General features: G+C 49.8%; 1 protein-coding gene across 1 annotated transcript in view; it reads right to left on the reverse strand.

Moving 5' to 3' along the window:
* STK31 (serine/threonine kinase 31) overlaps nt 1–19,971 on the reverse strand; it is a 250,414-nt gene that overhangs the window by 207,262 nt on the left and 23,181 nt on the right. The window contains exons 3-6 of the mRNA XM_044295539.1: nt 15,721–15,757; nt 15,585–15,637; nt 14,414–14,512; nt 10,858–10,932 (exon numbers count right to left, since the gene is read on the reverse strand). Of these exons, the coding sequence (XP_044151474.1) occupies nt 10,858–10,932; nt 14,414–14,512; nt 15,585–15,637; nt 15,721–15,757 (264 nt within the window). The remainder of the gene's footprint in view (nt 1–10,857; nt 10,933–14,413; nt 14,513–15,584; nt 15,638–15,720; nt 15,758–19,971) is intronic.

A 19,971-nucleotide genomic window follows, 5' to 3' on the forward strand; every position in this document is an offset into this window, starting at 1 on the left:
TGTTACGGATGCAGCAATACCTAATACGTCTGTTTTTTAAATATATGTTGGTTGTACACAATAGAGCATTTTGAAAAAAAATCATGTTTTAAGGTCTCCATTTTCTGAAAGCCATATCTATTTTTTGGGCAATTGTCTTAGGTAGGGGCTCATTTTTTGCTGGATAAGATGACAATTTGATTGGTAAAACTTTGGAGTACATATGACTCGATCACTTTTTATACCATTTTGTGGGAAGTGCGGTGGGCAAAATTGCAATTCCATCATAGTTTTTTATTTTATTTTATTATGGCGTTCACCGTGCAGTAAAAGTATGTGATTCTTTTATAGATCAGGTCGTTACCTAAGCGGGTGTGCAGCTATAGGAAGACTGACCCTTTTTTTTTTATCAGACCGACTTGGTTCTTGAAGATCCAGTGGGTCTGATGCCTCTACAATACACTGCAGTACATTGTATAGTGTACTGCAGTGTATTGTCATTCACAGTAAGCCTGATGCGACTCAGCTGCCATGGTAACCATAAGGACGCTGACACAGCAGCGCAGCAACCCACTGGGGGAGGGAGCTCCCTCCTTCAGTTTACCCTTCAAGCTTCGGGCCGCTAGCACAGCAGAGCAGAGCAGAGGCACCATGGTTATCCCACCAGGCAGCTGTCCCTAAGGACCGCGACATGGAAGGGGTGAAACGCCCGCTGCAAACCTTGACCTGGGGTAAGGGGGGGGGGGGCTTGTTGCGTCACCGGCCATCCTGAAGGGTAGGGGGGCACGCAGGGTGGCTTGTTGCCTCGCCGGCCATCCTGAAGGAAGGGGGCTTGTTGCCATCCTAAAGGGGAGGCGGCTTGTATGGAGGTGAGGACGGCCATCCCACAGTACGTGGGACGGTATCGGGCTGCTGCCACAGCAGAGCAGCCGCCTGATGGTTAGCACTTTCAATACAGCGGTCCCTAAGGACCATGGCATGGAAGGGGTTATGTCTGCAGTTTGCTTCATGGATATGCACCTGTGATTTTGAAGGATCTAGTCTAAATTCTCTTGTAGTATATATTGAGGGTAGCGTCTCTTTCCCCCTCTACCTGGGACTCCTGTGCAGAGTACGTATGTAGCTGGTTCCTACACTGCCCTGAATATTGTAGGCTTAGGCAAGTCCAAAGAGAGGCAGTATATTAGTGTTAGGGACCCATCTGCGGAAGCCACCTTGACGCCTGGTAGATGGGCCAGACGCACATTTGATCAAATATGAGCGCTAAGAGCTTCCATTAACTTATTTATAGTCGGAATTGTACCACTTATTTAGAATGACCCCATGTCTTAGCTCTATTGTTTGTATGTTTAATGGTGTGCAGCCATTTTATTTTTTATAATGCAGTTTGAAGCAGACTGTCAGCTGTATGTTACAGCTGACAGCAGAGGTCGCACTACATTTTTTCCAGAAGAGTAAAAATACTCAAGAATTTTGAGGAGGATTTTTAGCCGAGGAGGAATACAAATTTTGCGGTAATTTACATATATAATACATAGGCCCACATAATGTTATGAGGCTGATATTTCGCAGGGAAACCATTGCTAGTCTCCCATACAGAAATAAATGTAGCCAATTTTATATTTTCTATTATCATATACTAAACATAAGACCACTGCTGCCATACACAGCGCCCACCTGACATTACTATATACAGTAATTTGTAGCGCTTGATGTTTTTTGTGACTGCACTTGGGGACACTTTCAAAGTTTTCCCAATTTTTCAGACTGACTGACCTTCATTTCTTAAAGTAATGATGGCCACTCATTTTCCTTTACTTAGCTGCTTTTTTTCTTGCCATAATACAAATTCTAACAGTCTATTCAGTAGGACTATCAGCTGTGTATCCACCTGACTTCTCCAATGCAACTGATGGTCCCAACCCCATTTATTAGGCAAGAAATCCCACTTATTAAACCTGACAGGGCACACCTGTGAAGTGAAAACCATTTCAGGTGACTACCTCTTGAAGCTCATCAAGAGAATGCCAAGAGTGTGCAAAGCAGTAATCAAAGCAAAAGGTGGCTACTTTGAAGAACCTAGAATATGACATTTTCAGTTGTTTCACACTTTTTTGTTATGTATATAATTCCATATGTGTTAATTCATAGTTTTGATGCCTTCAGTGTGAATTTACAATTTTCATAGTCATGAAAATAAAGAAAACTCTTTGAATGAGAAGGTGTGTCCAAACTTTTGGTCTGTACTGTAGATATTACATACACAGCTCTACCACATGCCCATTACACAGATAGTTTACTATATACATATTGCACACACAGCTCTGCTACATGTCCATTAGGGCTCATGCACACAAAAGTATTTTCTTTCCGCTTCAGTTCTGTTTTGTTTCTTTTGAGGACCGTATGTGGAACCATTCACTTCAGTGGGTCTGCAAAAACAACGGAAGGTACTCAGTGTACATTCCATTTCCGTATTTCCGTTACGCAAAAAAGTAGTGCATGTCCTATTATTGTCCGCAAATCACGGTCCGAGGCCCCATTCAAGTTAACGGGTCCACAAAAAATATGGAACGCACACGGAACACATCCGTATGTCATCCGTATTTTGTGGATCCATACTGCAGAAATGCCTATGCCCAGCCCATATTGCTCATGTGTTTAGTGATTAATAAGTTACTGTTTCCGTTTCCAATCCGCAAAAAACAGATCGCATACAAAAACCATACGGATGTTTTGTGGAATAACAGAACAGAAGAGGACTTAAAGAAAAAAAGAATTCAGATACGGAACAACGGATCCATGAAAAGCGGACCGCAAAACAACGGTCGTGTGCATGAGCCCTTACACACAGAACCACTGTGTGCACATAACACACAGAAAACTGTACAATAGACTGGTTACAATGACATAGCCCTGCTTTACACACTGTCAGGAATATGGATTATTTACTGGCAGCCCTGATTGTCATGTACATCAGTGTACATACAAAATAAGTTCCCACCCTCCAGCCATCTGATTGTCAGCTAGCAAAGAAGAAAGCCCCAGGGGTCCAGGCTTCAAGGAGGCCCCAGGTGGAGAATGTCACACCTCAATCACCCAGTTTGGAGGCAAGCTAAATCCTGCAGGAAAAACCCCCAGCAGGAGGAATCAGCCCTTGCCAGGATCAATGCTACCGCCCAGACATGTTGGCACCTACATTTCATAAGGAATTATGAATTGCCCGGCCATCGCAGGCGCAAACCGGATACATTTTTGTGTCCCAGTGGCCACGATGTACATGCCCATGGTCTTTGTTTAATGTTGGGGATGCCAGGGAAAGGAGATATCCATATCTCCCCACAGAAACCAAATACCGGTACCATGTTTGGACTCAAGTTGTAGCCAGAACACAGGCGGATCCGTTGGTCCCAGAATCATCTCCCTGTGACCTTCTGGACTGGAGCTATGAACCCTAAAGGGTTTTGTGTGTGTCATTTGCAGCCAGTCCAGCAGTGGGGGGGGGGGGGACCCTCCCAAAGGCCGGGAGGAGCCAGCTACTACTGCTTGTGCCAGCAAGAGGGCGGGGTCTTTCTCTGAAGAAGGGTCACATTGTGTAATGTGTTTAGAGGGACCCAGGAACTAGCCGAGATCACGGCCCTTCATGTGGACTGCAGCAAAGAACACCTCACAACCAAAAGGAACTTTTATCTTACCCTGTAACTGACTTTTACTCTGCTTAACCCTGTTGTACCCATGTAACCTCAGACCACTGTATATATTCTGTGTGTGTAGTGTTTTATCTAGTGTGCCCTTACGGCGATTAAAAATGGATTTTTTGTACTCACCGTAAAATCCTTTTCTCGTAGTAGGCATTGGGGGACACAGCACCATGGGTATATGCCCAGCTGCCACTAGGAGGCTGACACTAGAAACAAAAAAGTGTTGGCTCCACCCAGGTGGGCTATACCCCTCTGCTAGAGCCAGAACAACTCAGTCAGTACCAAAAGCAGTAGGAACGCCACACCTGAACCAAAAAGAAACGGAGTGCCAACAAGTCTTGAACTGGGGAACCCGACAACCACAAGCAAACGCCGGAACCACGAACAAGAACAAATGCTCCAAGGAAAGGGAGGGATCTGTGTCCCCCAATGCCTACTACGAGAAAAGGATTTTACGGTGAGTACAAAAAATCCATTTTTCTCGTGCGTGGCATTGGGGGACACAGCACCATGGGACGTCCCAAAGCAGTCCCTGAGGGAGGGAAGAAGATCGCCAGACGGCAACCTAAAGCACCGCTGCCTGCAGAACCTTACGCCCCAGGCTGGCATCAGCAGAAGCCAGGGAATGAATGTGGTAGAATTTAGCAAAAGTGTGAACTGACGCCCAGGTGGCGGCCCGGCAAAGCTGGGCAGCCGAAGCCTGATGACGCACCGCCCAGGAAGCTCCGACTGCCCTAGTTGAATGAGCGGTCAACCTGGAAGGGGGAGCGCGACCCTTCGCGGCGTAGGCCTCCTTGACAGCCGACCGAACCCAGCGAGAGATGGTGGCCTTGGAGGCAGGCAGACCTTTACGAGGACCCGCCGGAACCAAGAAAAGAGAATCCGAACGACGGAAGGGTTCCGTGAGGCGAAGGTACCAGCGGAGAGCCCGAACAACATCCAGGCAATGGAGAGACTTCTCCCGAGGGTGAGAAGGATTAGGACAGAAGGAAGGAAGGATAATCTCCTCATTGATGTGAAACGGGGTGACAACCTTAGGGAGAAAAGAAGGAACGGGACGCAAAACGACCTTGTCCCGATGGAACACCAGAAAAGGCGACCGGCAGGAAAGCGCCGCCAGTTCGGAAACCCGACGGATAGAGGTGATAGCCACAAGGAAGGCAACCTTAAATGACACAAACGACAGAGAGATGTCTGCCAAGGGCTCAAAAGGAGAGGACTGAAGAGCATCAAGAACAAGATTCAGGTCCCACGGCTCCACCGGAGGACGAAAAGGAGGGGCTCGGCGCGCGACACCCTGCAGAAAAGTCTTAACCTGAGCCCGCGCGGCCACAGAACGCTGAAAAAGGACCGAAAGGGCAGAAATCTGCCCCCTGAGAGAAGCCAGGCGAAGCCCCTTATCAAAACCAGCCTGAAGAAAGGCCAGAATATTAGGGACCGAAAAAAGGAGAGGACGAGAACGTGCGGACTCGCACCAAGCAAAATACGCCCTCCAGGTCCGATAGTAAATACGGGCCGACTGGGGCTTCCGAGCGCGAAGCATCGTCTGAACGACAGAGTCCGAGAGACCACGGGCCTTCAGGATCGCGGTCTCAACAGCCACGCCGTCAAACGAAGCTGCGGTAAATTCGGGTGGAACAGAGGGCCCTGCGAAAGGAGATCGCGACGCAGGGGAAGACGCCATGGAACGTCGGCGAGCAGGAACACGAGATCTGCGTACCACGCCCTGCGGGGCCAATCTGGGGCCACCAGAATCGCCGGCACCCGGGCCGCCTTGAGACGCTTGAGCACTCGAGGCAGAAGAGGGATGGGCGGAAAGAGATACAGAAGGTCGAACTGGGACCAAGGCAGAACCAGGGCATCGACCGCAAGAGCTTGCGGATCCCTGGACCGCGCAACATAGCGCGGAAGTCTGTGATTCAGGCGAGACGCGAAGAGATCCACGTCCGGAACTCCCCACCGGAGACACAGTTGATGAAACACTTCCGGGTGGAGAGACCATTCGCCCGGGTCGACGAGCTGACGACTGAGAAAGTCTGCCGCCCAATTGTCGACCCCGGGAATGTGGACGGCGGAGAGAACGGGAACGTGTTCCTCCGCCCATCGCAGGATCTGAGAGGCCTCGCGCAGGGCCATCACGCTCCTGGTGCCCCCCTGATGATTCAGATAAGCCACGGCGGTGGAGTTGTCCGTTTGAATCCGGATCGGGAGGCCGCGCAGACGGGAAGTCCAGTGCGACAGTGCTAAGAAAATTGCCCTGAGTTCGAGAACGTTGATCTGCAGGGAGGATTCCCGAACAGACCACAGACCCTGAACCGTGAGGGACTCGAACACCGCTCCCCATCCCGAGAGGCTGGCATCGGTCGTGATCACGCGCCAACTGGGGGGGAGGAAGGACCGGCCCAGGGACACCGTCCGGGGAAGCAACCACCAGGAGAGATCCAGGCGAATCTGAGGAGGGAGACGAACGAGGCGCTCGAGACCCTCCGGGGACTTGTCCCACCTGGACAAGATGAACATCTGCAGGTCCCGAGAGTGGAATTGGGAATAAGGAATGGCTTCGAATGAGGCCACCATCCTCCCCAGGACGCGCATACATGTCCTGATGGTCAGAGAGGACGGCCTGCGGAGAAGATGTACCCCCGCCTGAAGAGAAGACACCTTCTCCGGGGGAAGGAACACCCGCCCGAGGCGAGTATCGAACAGCATTCCCAGAAAGAGCATCTTCTGGCGTGGGACAAGGGAGGACTTGGAGTGGTTGACAAGCCACCCGAACTGAGCAAGAGCCGAGAGGGTGATGCTCAGGCTGGACAGATTGTCCTCGGGAGACGGGGCCCGAATCAGAAGGTCGTCCAGGTAAGGCACCAGGGCGACCCCCCTGGCACGAAGAAGAGCCACTAGGGGAGCTAACACCTTGGTGAAAACCCTTGGTGCGGAGGCCAGACCGAAGGGAAGGGCTACAAATTGGAAATGAAGCGAACCCACCGCGAAGCGAAGGAACCTTTGATGGGAGAGGGCGATGGGAACGTGGAGATAGGCATCCTGAATGTCGACCGACGACAGGAACTCGCCCAACTCCAGGGAGGCGATCACGGACCGGAGGGACTCCATGCGGAAATGACGGACCCGGACAAACCGATTGAGCGCCTTCAGATCCAGGATAGGACGGAGTGAGCCGTCCTTTTTGGGGACGGTGAACAGGTTCGAGTAGAAGCCCCGAAAACGTTCTGACTCTGGAACCGGAACGATGACCCCCAGAGCGCGCAGGGAATGAATGGCCTGAAAAAAACTGTCTGCCCGGGCGGGAGACATGGGGGGGGACGTCAAGAAGAAACGACTGGGCGGAAGGTCGGTGAATTCGATTCTGTACCCAGAAGAGACCACCTCGAGAACCCAGGCGTCTTCTACGTTTGCCCGCCAAACATCCCGAAAGACGAGCAGGCGCCCTCCCACCATGACGGGGATCGAGTCATGCTGAAGGAGGCTTAGTGGACTGGGGACGAGCGGGCTTGGGCTTGGCGTGCCAAGAGGGCCTGGACTTGAAGGAAGGCCTGGAAGGCTTCTTGTCAGATCGGGCAGGAGGGGCCCGAGAGGACCGAAAGGACTGCGTCCGGGAGGACGACCCGGGGAAACGACGGCGGCGAGGCTGATTCTGAGGAAGAAGAGAACTCTTACCTCCAGTGGCCTCGGAGATGAGCTCCTCTAAGCGTTTCCCAAAAAGCTTTCCACCGAGAAAGGGAAGAGAGATAAGAGCCTTCTTAGAGGCGGCGTCCGCCGCCCAGGAACGAAGCCAGATGGTGCGGCGGATAGCCACAGAGTTGGCGGCCGCACGCCCAGAGCGGCGAGCCGATTCCATAGAGGCGTCACAAAGAAACTTGGAGGCCTGATAGATCTGGGAGGCAAGCACTGCCAAGTCCCCCTGGTCAGAGTCAGCAGGTAAGGCACGGAGAAGCTGCTTTGCCCAAACAGCGCATGCCTTGGCGACCCAAGAGGCGGCAAACGCAGGGCGGATGGCGGCGCCCGCCGCTATGAAAACGGACTTGGCCAAGGAGTCGACCCGTTTATCAGCGGGATCCGACAAGGAAGCCGCATCAGCCAGGGGAAGCGTAGTAGCCTTCGCCAGACGAGCGACCTGAGGATCCACCAGGGGGGGAATCGTCCAGAGATTGACCGAATCCTCAGAGAAAGGATAAGGGACATCAGAAGCCTTGGTGAGATGAAGGCGCCGGTCAGGGTGACGCCACTCCTTGGCAAGGAGAGCGTCCAGGTCCTCGTGATTGGGAAAAACCACCGTGGACCGCTTAGAGCGGCGGAAGGACACCGCCTCCAGGGAGGAGGACGAGGGGACGTCCTGTACGTGGAGTGCGTCCCGAACGGCCCTGATGAGATCCTGCACGGCTGCCGACATCGCCGAACACCGCTCAGATTCAGAATCTGAAGCGGAGGAGTCCCCAGGAGCGGCGGAAGCGGCTGAAGAAGAAATCTCACCGGACTCAGACCTAGCCGGGGAGCGATCCGGGGAAACTGAGGAGGAGTGGGACCCAGCCGAGACCGTACGTGGTCGTTTGCGGGACCGAGAGCCGGAGCGAGGATGGGAACCATCGCCAGGCGCATCACCAGCGGTAGAGGCCCTGCCAGAAGCGGCCGCAATCTGGGCAGGGAGACTGTCCAGAGACTGTGCCAGGGATTGGGAGAGGCTAGCAAGGCTACCTATGGCCTGGGACAGGGTAGCAGCCCATTCCGGGAGAACCGACAAGGTAGAGGCCGCAGGAGCGGACTGGGCGGGCCCGGGGGTGAGGCACTGCACACAGAGGGACGTAGGCTGGCCGCATGGGAACTTCCTATTACACACAGAGCAAGCGTAATGAGTGGAAATGGCGGCAGGGGGAGTGGGGGCCTGACCAGAGGAAGACATGATGGCGGTGGTGGAACCTGAAAAGAAGAAGTCAGCCAGAGGCTGCCTACCACGACCAATGGTGCTGTGTCCCAGAAAAAACGAGCGCTGGAGGATCCGGAGCGCAGGAGGATATGGCGACGCACGCGACCGCTCAGCCCAGGCACAGAGAAGCCGTTCGGCAGAAGAACCGCCCCCCTAGCAGCCCGCGCTGGCGCTGGATTGGGCGGAAGGAAGAGAGACCTCGGGAGGAACGCCCACAAGGGGAGGGGCAAGAGAGGAAGCCCGGGAAGCGCAGGAGGCGGAGACGACGCCCGCCCACGTGACCGCGGCCTAGGCCGAGCAAAAGCCGCGGCCTCTAGTATGCGCTCCCCACCCTCAGGGCGCAGTCGGACGCAGAGGAAAGCGCCGCCGCCGGCAACCCCCGCCCGCCAGCGCAGGAATAAAACAGACAGCGCCGAGGACAGGCAGAGGAGAGGACACAGCCACCGAGGTAGGAAAGGGCGAAGGCCGAAAATGGCCGTCTTAAAGGAGCCGATCTCCATTAAAAAAGGCTCCAGAAGGCCCTGAGAAGGAGAGTGAAGGAGAGGTGCCCCCCCAAAGGCCCAGCTATACTAGGGGAAGATGGGTTGGGGCCGAAGCTCATACTCACCCTCCGATTAGTTCAGGCGCAGCATGACCACCCCCTCGGCGGACTCAACACGGAACCGTGGGTCCGCCGGAATCCACTGCAGAAGCAGGTCACGTTGGGGACTGGGTGGCTGCAAGGTACCGAGTACGCGCCCGCAGGGGGGCAACTAAGGTGGAACACGATGGAGCCGCCCCTGCTACCTGTAGAGGAAAAAATTAAAAGAAATAAAAATAAAATAAAAAATTAGCAGAAAAAGGACCTGCTAGCAGGTCATGTCTGCCTCCTACGGACACTAGAACTAGACTGAGTTGTTCTGGCTCTAGCAGAGGGGTATAGCCCACCTGGGTGGAGCCAACACTTTTTTGTTTCTAGTGTCAGCCTCCTAGTGGCAGCTGGGCATATACCCATGGTGCTGTGTCCCCCAATGCCACGCACGAGAAATATATAATTTAATCTTGGGCTGTCTTGTATCTCAATCACGAATCCCCACGTCCGTGTTTTGTCCTAGTTAGGGCTGTTTATTGTAACCCGTGACCATACCGCATCTCATGAGCTCGACGTAGGCGACGTCAAGCAGGAAAGAGGTGTCGTATTCGTCACACACACACACACACCTTCCATACATAAAGTACCTCTGCATTCTCCACCAGCACAGTCCTACGCCGAGCCCGTGTTCTCCCAACTCCTCCCACACACATGACTGATTACATGACACCACAGGTCCTGTAACCACAATGTAGTCTGGGGCTGCTCCTGGTGAGAGAGATGTCCGTAAGGGTCGCGCTTCACGTGTGCCAGACCTGGCAGCTTCTGATACACAAGTGGGGGAGGAGGGAGAGGGAGACGCACTGTGCACACAGGAGGAGTTACAGAAAATCCGTCAGATGACGGATAGAAAACACAGCAGGCTGTAGAACAAAAAATAAATAAATAAAAATAGAACCAATTGGAGAAATGATTTTCTCCATAAATTTTATTTTTATTTTTTACAAAGCTGGCCATATCCTTTAAAAGAGTCACAAGGGTCATAAAATGAAAGATTGAATCTGATTGTTTTCTATGGGCAGTTTTCCTTTAAACAAGTTTTGATAAATCTCCCCTAATGCATTTTCATAAAACGTTTGATGTGTCGCTGCAGTAGTGGAAGCGAGATGGACTCAATGGAAAGTCGATTCCGTCCGCTGCAGTGAGGAGACACCGCTTCTTTCTCCTTCTAGTGATCGTGGAGTTCTCAGCATCCAGAACCCCACCAACCAAAACCTTTGATATGTCTGTGTGAAAAATCTAAAGTTTTATGAAAATTCTGTGACTCTAATTGACCTGAACTCACAGCACTGTAGATCCCTAGGATGCTGTGAGTTCTGGTCAGTAAAACCTGTGGTCAGACTCAGAACACTCAGGATTGAGAATTTAGCCTAGAGCTATTACTCCCCTGGTGCCACCAGGGTACAGTAGTAATTAAGGAGCAGCTTCTGGAGACACCTGTTGGGGTACATGAACTGATACTTTGAGACAATGTCCAACAATGTATGTTTTGAAAAAATGATTGCTCTGATGTGGACACTAGAAGAAAAAATAAAAATATAAACGCATAGACCAAAAACAAAATGCATCTGTACAGCTAGCACTGACCTCCAAAATATGATACTTACCTGCTCATCACTAACCACATGCAGAAGTTTACATCTGTACCAGCATTTATCTGCTGAAAACAAACCACCATAAACCTGGAAAATAAGGAAATGAGACATTACCTTACATACATTTCCAAACAATTTGTTATGTTAGGGTACTTCCACACTTGCAGCAGAGGATTTCGGCAGACAGTTCTGTCGCCGGAACTACCTGCCGGATCAGACAATCCCAAGCAAACAGATGCATTTGTGAGACGGATCCGGATGAGTCTCATAAATGCATTGCAATACCGGATCTGTCTTTCTTGTTGTCATCTGGAAAAACAGATCTGGTATTTATTTTTTCTCATTTTTTATAGGTCTGCGCAGACCGCAAAACCAAGTCAGTTTTTCCGGAACACTTTGGGCCGGATCTGGCATTAATGCATTTCAATGGAAATGAATGCCGGATCTGGCATTCCAGCAAGTGTTCAGGATTTTTGGCCGGAGAGAAAACTGCAGCATACTGCAGTATTTTCTCCGCCCCAAAAAATGTAAGAGGGACTGAACGGATGCATCCTGATGCAAACTGAACCGATTGCTCGCCATTGAGATGCATTAGGATAAAACTGATCAGGGTTTTTTTCCGGTATTGAGCCCCTGTGACGGAAAACAAAAACACTAGTGTGAAAGTACTCTTAGCTGCTGGCACTAGGCAAGTGCATTTCTTCCTTTAGGCAAAGCAGATTCAGGCACATAACTAGAACTGCAGTGGGGATGTGACAACTCATTTAAGGTTGACACCTGCCAACCTATGAAAATGCCATCCACTACTTTAAACTTAAGGGTCCCACATGTAATTAACTTAGGGGTAACCCGCTTCAGCCAGCGAGTGGCTGAGCAGACCTTCCTGGCGTGTTCAGCTGAGACATGAAATGGAGGGCAGCAGGAACAGAGCAGCACAGGAATGGAGAGCGAGCATCTGTTCTTTTGTTTTTAAAGGGGTTGCCCAGTTTTAGTTTTTTGGTTTTTTTTTATTCCTCACCCACCCAGTGGTACCTGAGAAGAAATCTATACTTACCTGTTCCCAGCTGCTCAGTTCCAACTACGAGGCTCCCAGACGGATATCCAGCCCCCACTTGTCAGCTTCCTGCATGGATGGGGGTCATATGAGCCACTACAGCCAATAACTGGCCTCACAAGTGATGCAACCCCAAGCGGCACATGAGCCAGCAGCAACATGCCACTTTAGGAAACCACCAAAATTAGTAATTGGTTGCACCGGTGCCCGTGAGCCCGGCCCCCACCCATTTCATCTGTGCAGGGAGTTAACAGGCAGGAACTGGAGGTCCTGTGAAGGATATGGAGCCAGAATGGAGAGGAGTAGGTAAGTTCAGATCTCTTCATAGGTACTGTTGGGCTTGGGAGTAGCAGAATAAAAAAATAAAAAAAAATAAAAAATCCTGGACAACCCCTTTAAGTGGTCGCCAATTTCATAGGTACGAATCTACTGACAGATGCACTTTAATGTCTAATAGTCAGACCACACATGGAGTACTGTGTACAGTTCTGGGCTCCTGTAAACAAGGCAGACATAGCAGAGCTGGAGAGGGTCCAGAGGAGGGCAACTAAAGTAATAACTGGAATGGGGCAACTACAGTACCCTGAAAGATTATCAAAATTAGGGTTATTCACTTTAGAAAAAGGACGACTGAGGGGAGATCTAATTAATATGTATAAATATATCAGGGGTCAGTACAGAGATCTATCCCATTATCTATTTATCCCCAGGACTGTGACTGTGATGAGGGGACATCCTCTGCGTCTGGAGGAAAGAAGGTTTGTACACAAACATAGAAAAGGATTCTTTACGGTAAGAGCAGTAAGACTATGGAACTCTCTGCCTGAGGAGGTGGTGATGGTGAGTACTATAAAGGAATTCAAGAGGGGCCTGGATGTATTTCTGGAGCGTAATAATATTACAGGGTATTTTCTAGAGGGGTCGTTGATCCAGGGAGTTATTCTGATTGCCTGATTGGAGTCGAGAAGGAATTTTTTATTCCCCTAAAGTGGGGAAAATTGGCTTCTACCTCACAGTTTCTTTTTTGCCTTCCTCTGGATCAACTTGCAGGATGACAGGCCGAACTGGATGGACAAATGTCTTTTTTCGGCCTTATGTACTAATGTTACTATATACCGTATTTTCCGGCGTATAAGACGACTTTCTAACACTAGAAATTATTTTCAAAAGTCAGAGGTAGTCTTATACGCCGGGTATAATCTAGCACAGGGGAGAAGGAAGCAGTCCCTCCCTCCCCTCTGTGCTGCTGCGCCCCGAATCCGAAGCCCCTCTCAATTTATTTGCTGTAGGGCTGCAACGATTAATCAACGTTATCGATAATATTCGATAACGGGATTCGTTGTCGACAAATCCCGTTATCGAATATGCGGGCGGTCAGGCACTATGCCTGCGGGTCCCATAATTCCCGCACCGCCGCAGTTAACAGTGCCATCCACAGATCACCCATGGCAATGGACCCACCATCTTTTCCCTTGTAGTTCCTATGTGGGAAACTGGGAATGTGAAAAGAAAAAGATAGATTAGGTCAGGACAGATAATTAAAGCAATGCCCCCCTTGCCCTTGTCAGCGCAGCCCCTCGCCCTTGTCTGTGCCTCCCCTGGCCCTTTCAGCACAGCCCCAGACCTGACTGCGCCCCTCTGGCCCTTATCTGTGCCCCCCCAGGCCTTGTCTCTACCCCCTTGACCCCTATGTACGCCACCCTGGCCCTTTCTGTGCCCTTGGTCCCCTGTGTGCGCCTTTGTACATAATTTTTCAAGTAAAATCATATAAACCCCTTTTTTTGTCATTTGGTTTTTTTTCCCGATCAATGAAATTAATCGACAACTAATTGATTATTCAAATAATCGTTAGCTGCAGTCCTAATTCACTACACTTTTTTTTTTTTATCTTTTGAAGCCACTCGTAATCTCACGCATGCGCAGTTAGTTGGGGCACTTGCTCGTTCTTGCTGTGAGGGAGGAGGGAATAGAGGAGACAGCGTCAACTAACTGCGCATGGGCTAGATTATGGGCAGCTTCAGGAGATTAAAAAAAACACGAAGAGCAGTGAATAAATTAAGGGAGGGGCAGTGCTGGGATAGAGGATTCAGGGCGCGGCTGGGCACAAAGGTACTGGTAATTTGCATATCTATAACATAAACCACAAGTGGGGTTAACAATAGTACAGTATATTTTTTATTACAACAATGAGATTCTGGATAACTCATTTAACCCAGTGTAATTGCTGGGCTCCGATCGGTTACCATGGCAGCAAGGATGCTACTGAAGCCCTGGCTGCCATGGTCAGTTCCCTGGACTGGAGAAGATAGTCTTGGAGACAGGGAGGGCTAGTCTTATACGGCGAGTATAGCCCAAACCCTATATTTTAAAACGAAAAAGTCGGGGGTCGTCTTATGCTCCCAGTCGTCTTATACGCCGGAAAAAAACTGTATTTATATGTTTTATGAAATACCCTTGATTGTAACATGAGTCATGTAAAAAATACAAATTAAACATAAAATAGATAAATTTTACCTTGTCAAGATCAGGAACTCCAAAGACAGTGTTCATAGTTGGGCAAAACTTTGCCAAAGATTCACTTATTTCTGAAATGTCATGAATTCTGTGTACTGCCTGTTTTAGAAAATATTTAACATTTCTGAAATGCACCTCCATAATATCAGCATCTGTCATACACAATCTGATTAACCTGATGGACTACAGTAAGGGTCTAGAGACAACAATTCTCCCATCTCACGGCTGCTGTGATTGCAGAGGTGCACACATGGCTCTCAATTCCCTTCTGAAAATAGCAGAGTAGTATGCTTATTGCTTACTCACTTATTTTCAGAACACCCATAGAGATCAATGGCGAGAGCCACACTCTCCATTTACAGCCGCTACAAGATGAGACTGCGGTGGTCCCAGAGGTCAGTCCTGCACCTATCAGATATTTCTGTATATCCTGTGGCTATGCCGTCAATGCTGAGATTGGCATAATCCTTTAACCTAGTCTTATATACTGAATATAAGCTGATGTCTTTATGAGTTGGCGTAATGGAGGATACTGCCTGTGCCCGCACCAGTTGTACACAGAAAAAAACATGATATACATTACATTTGAGGCTGCTTTCACACTAGCGTTCGGGTGTCCGCTCGTGAGCTCCGTTTGAAGGGGCTCACGAGCGGACCCGAACGCAGCCGTCCAGCCCTGATGCAGTCTGAATGGAGCGGATCCGCTCAGACTGCATCAGTCTGGCGGCGTTAAGCCTCCGCTCCGCTCGCCTCCGCACGGACAGGCGGACAGCTGAACGCTGCTTGCAGCGTTCGGGTGTCCGCCTGGCCGTGCGGAGGCGTACGGATCCGTCCAGACTTACAATGTAAGTCAATGGGGACGGATCCGTTTGAAGATGCCACAATATGGCTCAATCTTCAGGCGGATCCGTCCCCCATTGACTTTACATTGAAAGTCTGGATGGATCCGTCCGAGGCTATTTTCACACTTAGCTTTTTTTTGGCATTTTAATGCAGACGGATCCGTTCTGAACGGAGCCTCCGTCTGCATTAATATGATCGGATCCGTTCAGAACGGATCCGATCGAACGCTAGTGTGAAAGTAGCCTTAGTCTAATATCACCAAGCATGAAAAAAACGGTGCCAACATAAAGGGGACACTGCAGAACATGACCGTCTGCTCTTCTCCTACCTGCCCCCAGAACGTCACAGCATCTTCTACATGAGAAACGTAAACCACCTCCGCTGTGTGGGGACAAGAAGAAAGAGCCATCAGCCTACGAAACCATTTTACTCAGCTCCTTGGTTTATAAGCTCAATACATTTACCTTTGTTGTAGGACGACTCTCCTTCCATTTTCGAAACCTGGATAAAAACAAACACAAAAGAAACTTGTATAATAAAAACAAAAACGGTTAATAATAATTTAAATTATTGTTCTTCATCCGTGCCCATGGACTGGTGGTTGGAAAACTGTAATCATGTGTTTGCGCACAGTGTAGGGCGGTTCTGTATTGACTAGACACACCTGGCCACACTGTGAGACCACCAAAGGCTCATCTGGTGACAAGAGTGGCTGATGGATAGCGCTCTCCTTGACGCCCATCACTTTATGGGTGAACTTATAGGGGGTTATCCAACTCTGATAATGCCACCCAAAATGCCCGGGCCCCTCACACGGGTTATACTTACCTTTATCCCCAGCACCTGTGTTTGTCCTAATCCCCGCATGGCGGCGGCGGCGGCTGCTGCTGCTGCTGCTGCTGCTGCTGCTGCTGCTGCTGCTGCATCTCCTCTTCGCGCGTCTCACAACTTATGGGGATATAGGCAGCCAATAGTAGGCCGCGCCGGGAACAATCCTCCTAAGCGTAGTATATGACACTTTTGAGGCTCGTTCCGGTCGCGGCCTGTAATTTGGTCCTCATCTCCCCCCACCTCACCAGATGTTGTGAGTCACACGACAAGGAGATGATGATGATGCAGCAGCGGCCATGTGGGGATTAAGAGCAACACAGATGCTGGGAAGCAAGGTAAGTATAACCCGTGTGAGGGGCATTATCAGGACTGGGTAACCCCTATAAAGTTCACCTGTAAAGCTTAGAGGCATTTTAGGTTCATCCTGAAATTTCACCCACAAGCCAAATATCCCTACCCTACTGTGAGGAGTGTATATATAGTATATTTCTAGTACATTTTTCCTATGGACGACACCCTTCACGTTTGTGGAAAAACCTGCGCACAAGACGCTTTCTTCCCATTTTGCAATGGCCGCTCATCACACCAGTGAAAGGATGGGGGGATAGAACAAGGATCTCTTTCTGACAACTATACAATCTAATTAGGCACAAGAACATGGGTTGTCGGCTCCAGTTTATGAATGAGGATGCAATGACTGGGGGAGGGGGGCGGTTTCATACAGCAGAATTTTGACTGTAAAGTTGATTATTTTCCATAAATGACCCAAGTGATGAGTTATAGTGCTGTTGGACTGGCCGCCCATCCCCCACTCCTGTCACACTCGTCCCCCGCTGTGTGAAACTGTGCAGAAGCCCTTACACCTGCTGTTCTGAGAGACTGCGGGCTCTAAGCCGCCGCCATGGGATTAAAACCCCGCGTCCTTACCGAAGGCAACGTCCAGGGCGCCGCTCTACCGTCACGACTGCGCCGAATCTCAACGATATCCTCCACAGATGAATTTCACCACGCACGTACGTCGGTCGTACGGCGTATGGAAGCCCTGCCCACGCGTGCCTGGCCTGCGTCCCCTGATGAGTCTGAGCGTCCCTGTCACGTGTCTACTTCCTACGTAGGTGTACGTACGGCCAGCAGGTGGCGCACTGCCGCGCCAAATCCATTGTACAGCTGTCAGCTATAACACTGGTATGTGCGCAATTCGCATTCTAGAATCAAACACCGCCTGTAGTCCCCGTTTCCCTATGCCCAGCACAAAAGCTAGTTTTCCTTGGTACATATGCCAGTTATGAAGGAAAAACGGTGTGTGAACAGAGCATGATATTTCAAGTACAGTACAGGGATAATAAATACAGTGATGTCACAGTACAGGGATAATACACAGTGATGTCACACATTACAGGGTTAATAAATATAGTGATGTCACCGCACAGGGAAGATAAACAGTGATGTCACAGTACAGGGAAGATAAACAGTGATGTAACAGCACAGGGATAATAAACTGTGATGTCACAGTACAGGGAAGATAAACAGTGATATCACAGTACAGGGATAATACGCAGTGATGTCACACAGTACAGAGTTAATAAATATAGTGATGTCACAGCACAGGGAAGATAAACAGTGATGTCACAGTACAGGGAAGATAAACAGTGATGTCACACAGTACAGGGATGATAAACAGTGATGTCACAGTACAGGGAAGATAAACTGTGATGTCACCCAGTACAGAGATGATAAACAGTGATGTCACACAGTACAGGGAAGATAAAAAGTGATGTCACAGTACAGGGAAGATAAACAGTGATGTCACAGTACAGGGATAATAAAGAGTGATGTCACAGTACAGGGAGGTCACAGCTAGGGTTGTCATGATACCAAAATTTTGATTCAATTTCAATACCATAAAAAATAATTGCGATATTCAATACCACGCGAAAAAAATAAAACACCAAAAAAGCTGCGTGCATTCTGCATTTTATGGAACGTCCGGCCCAAATTCGAACAGTCCTATACAATTTTTGGTGGGACAAGGTGACAAAAAAATGGCGAATCACGCTGTTTTTATATTTTTTCTATTACAGCGTTCACCACATCTTTTTATATTTTAATAGTTTGGACTTTTCGGATGTGGCGATATGTAATATGTTTATTTATTGTTTATATATTTTATATGTAAAATTGGGAAAGGAGGTGATTTATACTTAATATTTATTTTTTACTTTTTATTTAATAACTATTTCCCCCTTAGGGCGAGTTCACACGAACGTGTGTGATCCGTGGCCGTATTGCGGCACACAAATTGCGGGCCGCAATACACAGCCACAGTTCCGTGTGCATTCTGCATCACGGATGCGGACCCATTCACTTCAATGGGTCCGGAATTGCGGAACGGACGCACAGAACGGGTCCCTCGGAAGCACTACGGAGTGCTTCCCTGGGGTTTTATCCCGTACTTCCGTTCTGCAAAAAGATAGAACATTTTGCGGAAGGGGCAGATCGCGGACCCATTAAAGTGAATGGGTCCGCGATCCGATGCGGCTTACCTACGGCCGGCGATCGTGCATTGCGGGCCACAGCACGGGCACGGGTCACACACATTCGTGTGAACAAGCCCTTAGGGGTAGAACCTGGGATCTTTAAATCCCTTGTTCTATTCACCCTGATAGATCTCTACTAGGGTGAATAGGATCTCACACTCTCCCTGCTGTCCCGTGCATAGTACACACAGCAGCAGGGAGGTTACTATGGCAGCCAGGGCTTCAGTAGCGTCCTGACTGCCATGGTAACCGATCGGAGCCCCTCAATTACACTGCTGGGGCTCCGATCAGAAGCTGCCACTGCACCACCAATGAGGAGGGCGGAGGGGACCCTGTGGCCACTGCCACCAATGATTATAATACTGGGGCGGGGGGGAGGGCGCACTGCACCACCAATGAAGATAACAAACGTTTATTACAGATACAGAAGTTAAGCTACTTTCACACTGGTGTTTTGGCTTTCCATTTGAGATCCGTTCAGGGCTCTCACAAGCGGTCCAAAGCGGATCAGTTTTGCCCTAATGCATTCTGAATGGAAAAGGATCCGCTCAGAATGCATCAGTTTGCCTCCGATCAGTCTCCATTCAGCTTTGGAGACGGACACCAAAACGCTGGTGTCCGTCTGATGAAACTGAGCCGAACGTCCCCATTGACTTACATTGTGTGTCAGGACAGATCCGTTTTCACTGACACAATCTGGCTCAATGACAGATCCGCACCAAACGCGAGTGTGAAAGTAGCCTAACCCCTCAGGTGCCGTACTATGTGATTCTGCCGCCGGCACCCGCCTTCTGTATCTGTATTAAACTTTAGTTATCTTCATGGGTGGCGCAGTGGCCACAGCCCCTTCCCTCCTCCACCCTTCTCTCTCCTCTCATTGGTGGCAGCAGCAGTACAGGGGGGAGGGAGAGACTGCTGCTGGGGGAATATAGCACGCGCCCAGGGGCGGACACAGACAGCAGAGGGCCCCTGTGCAAAGAATGTGCCTAAGCCCCTCCACCCCCCATGCCAAATTCTCAACCTAACCTATTCCCTCCTAATATTACATACAGCAATATAAAACATACAAGGTAAGGCCACTTTCACACGAACAAATGCACTCCGTGGCCGTATTGCGGACCACATTTGCGAATCCGCAATACACGGGCACCATTCCGTGTGCATTCCGCATCACGGATGCGGATCCATTTACTTCAGTAGGTCCGAACATCAGGAGATGCGGAATGGTGCGGAACAGAAGCATGGAACAGGACCCTACGGAAGCACTACGGAGTGCTTCTGTGGGGTTTCGTCCCGTACTTCCGTTCCGCAAAAAGATAGAACATGTCCTATCTTTTTTGCGGAACG

The sequence above is a fragment of the Bufo gargarizans genome, chromosome 5 (genome assembly GCF_014858855.1).
Source record: "Bufo gargarizans isolate SCDJY-AF-19 chromosome 5, ASM1485885v1, whole genome shotgun sequence".
In the NCBI taxonomy this organism is placed as follows: domain Eukaryota; kingdom Metazoa; phylum Chordata; class Amphibia; order Anura; family Bufonidae; genus Bufo; species Bufo gargarizans.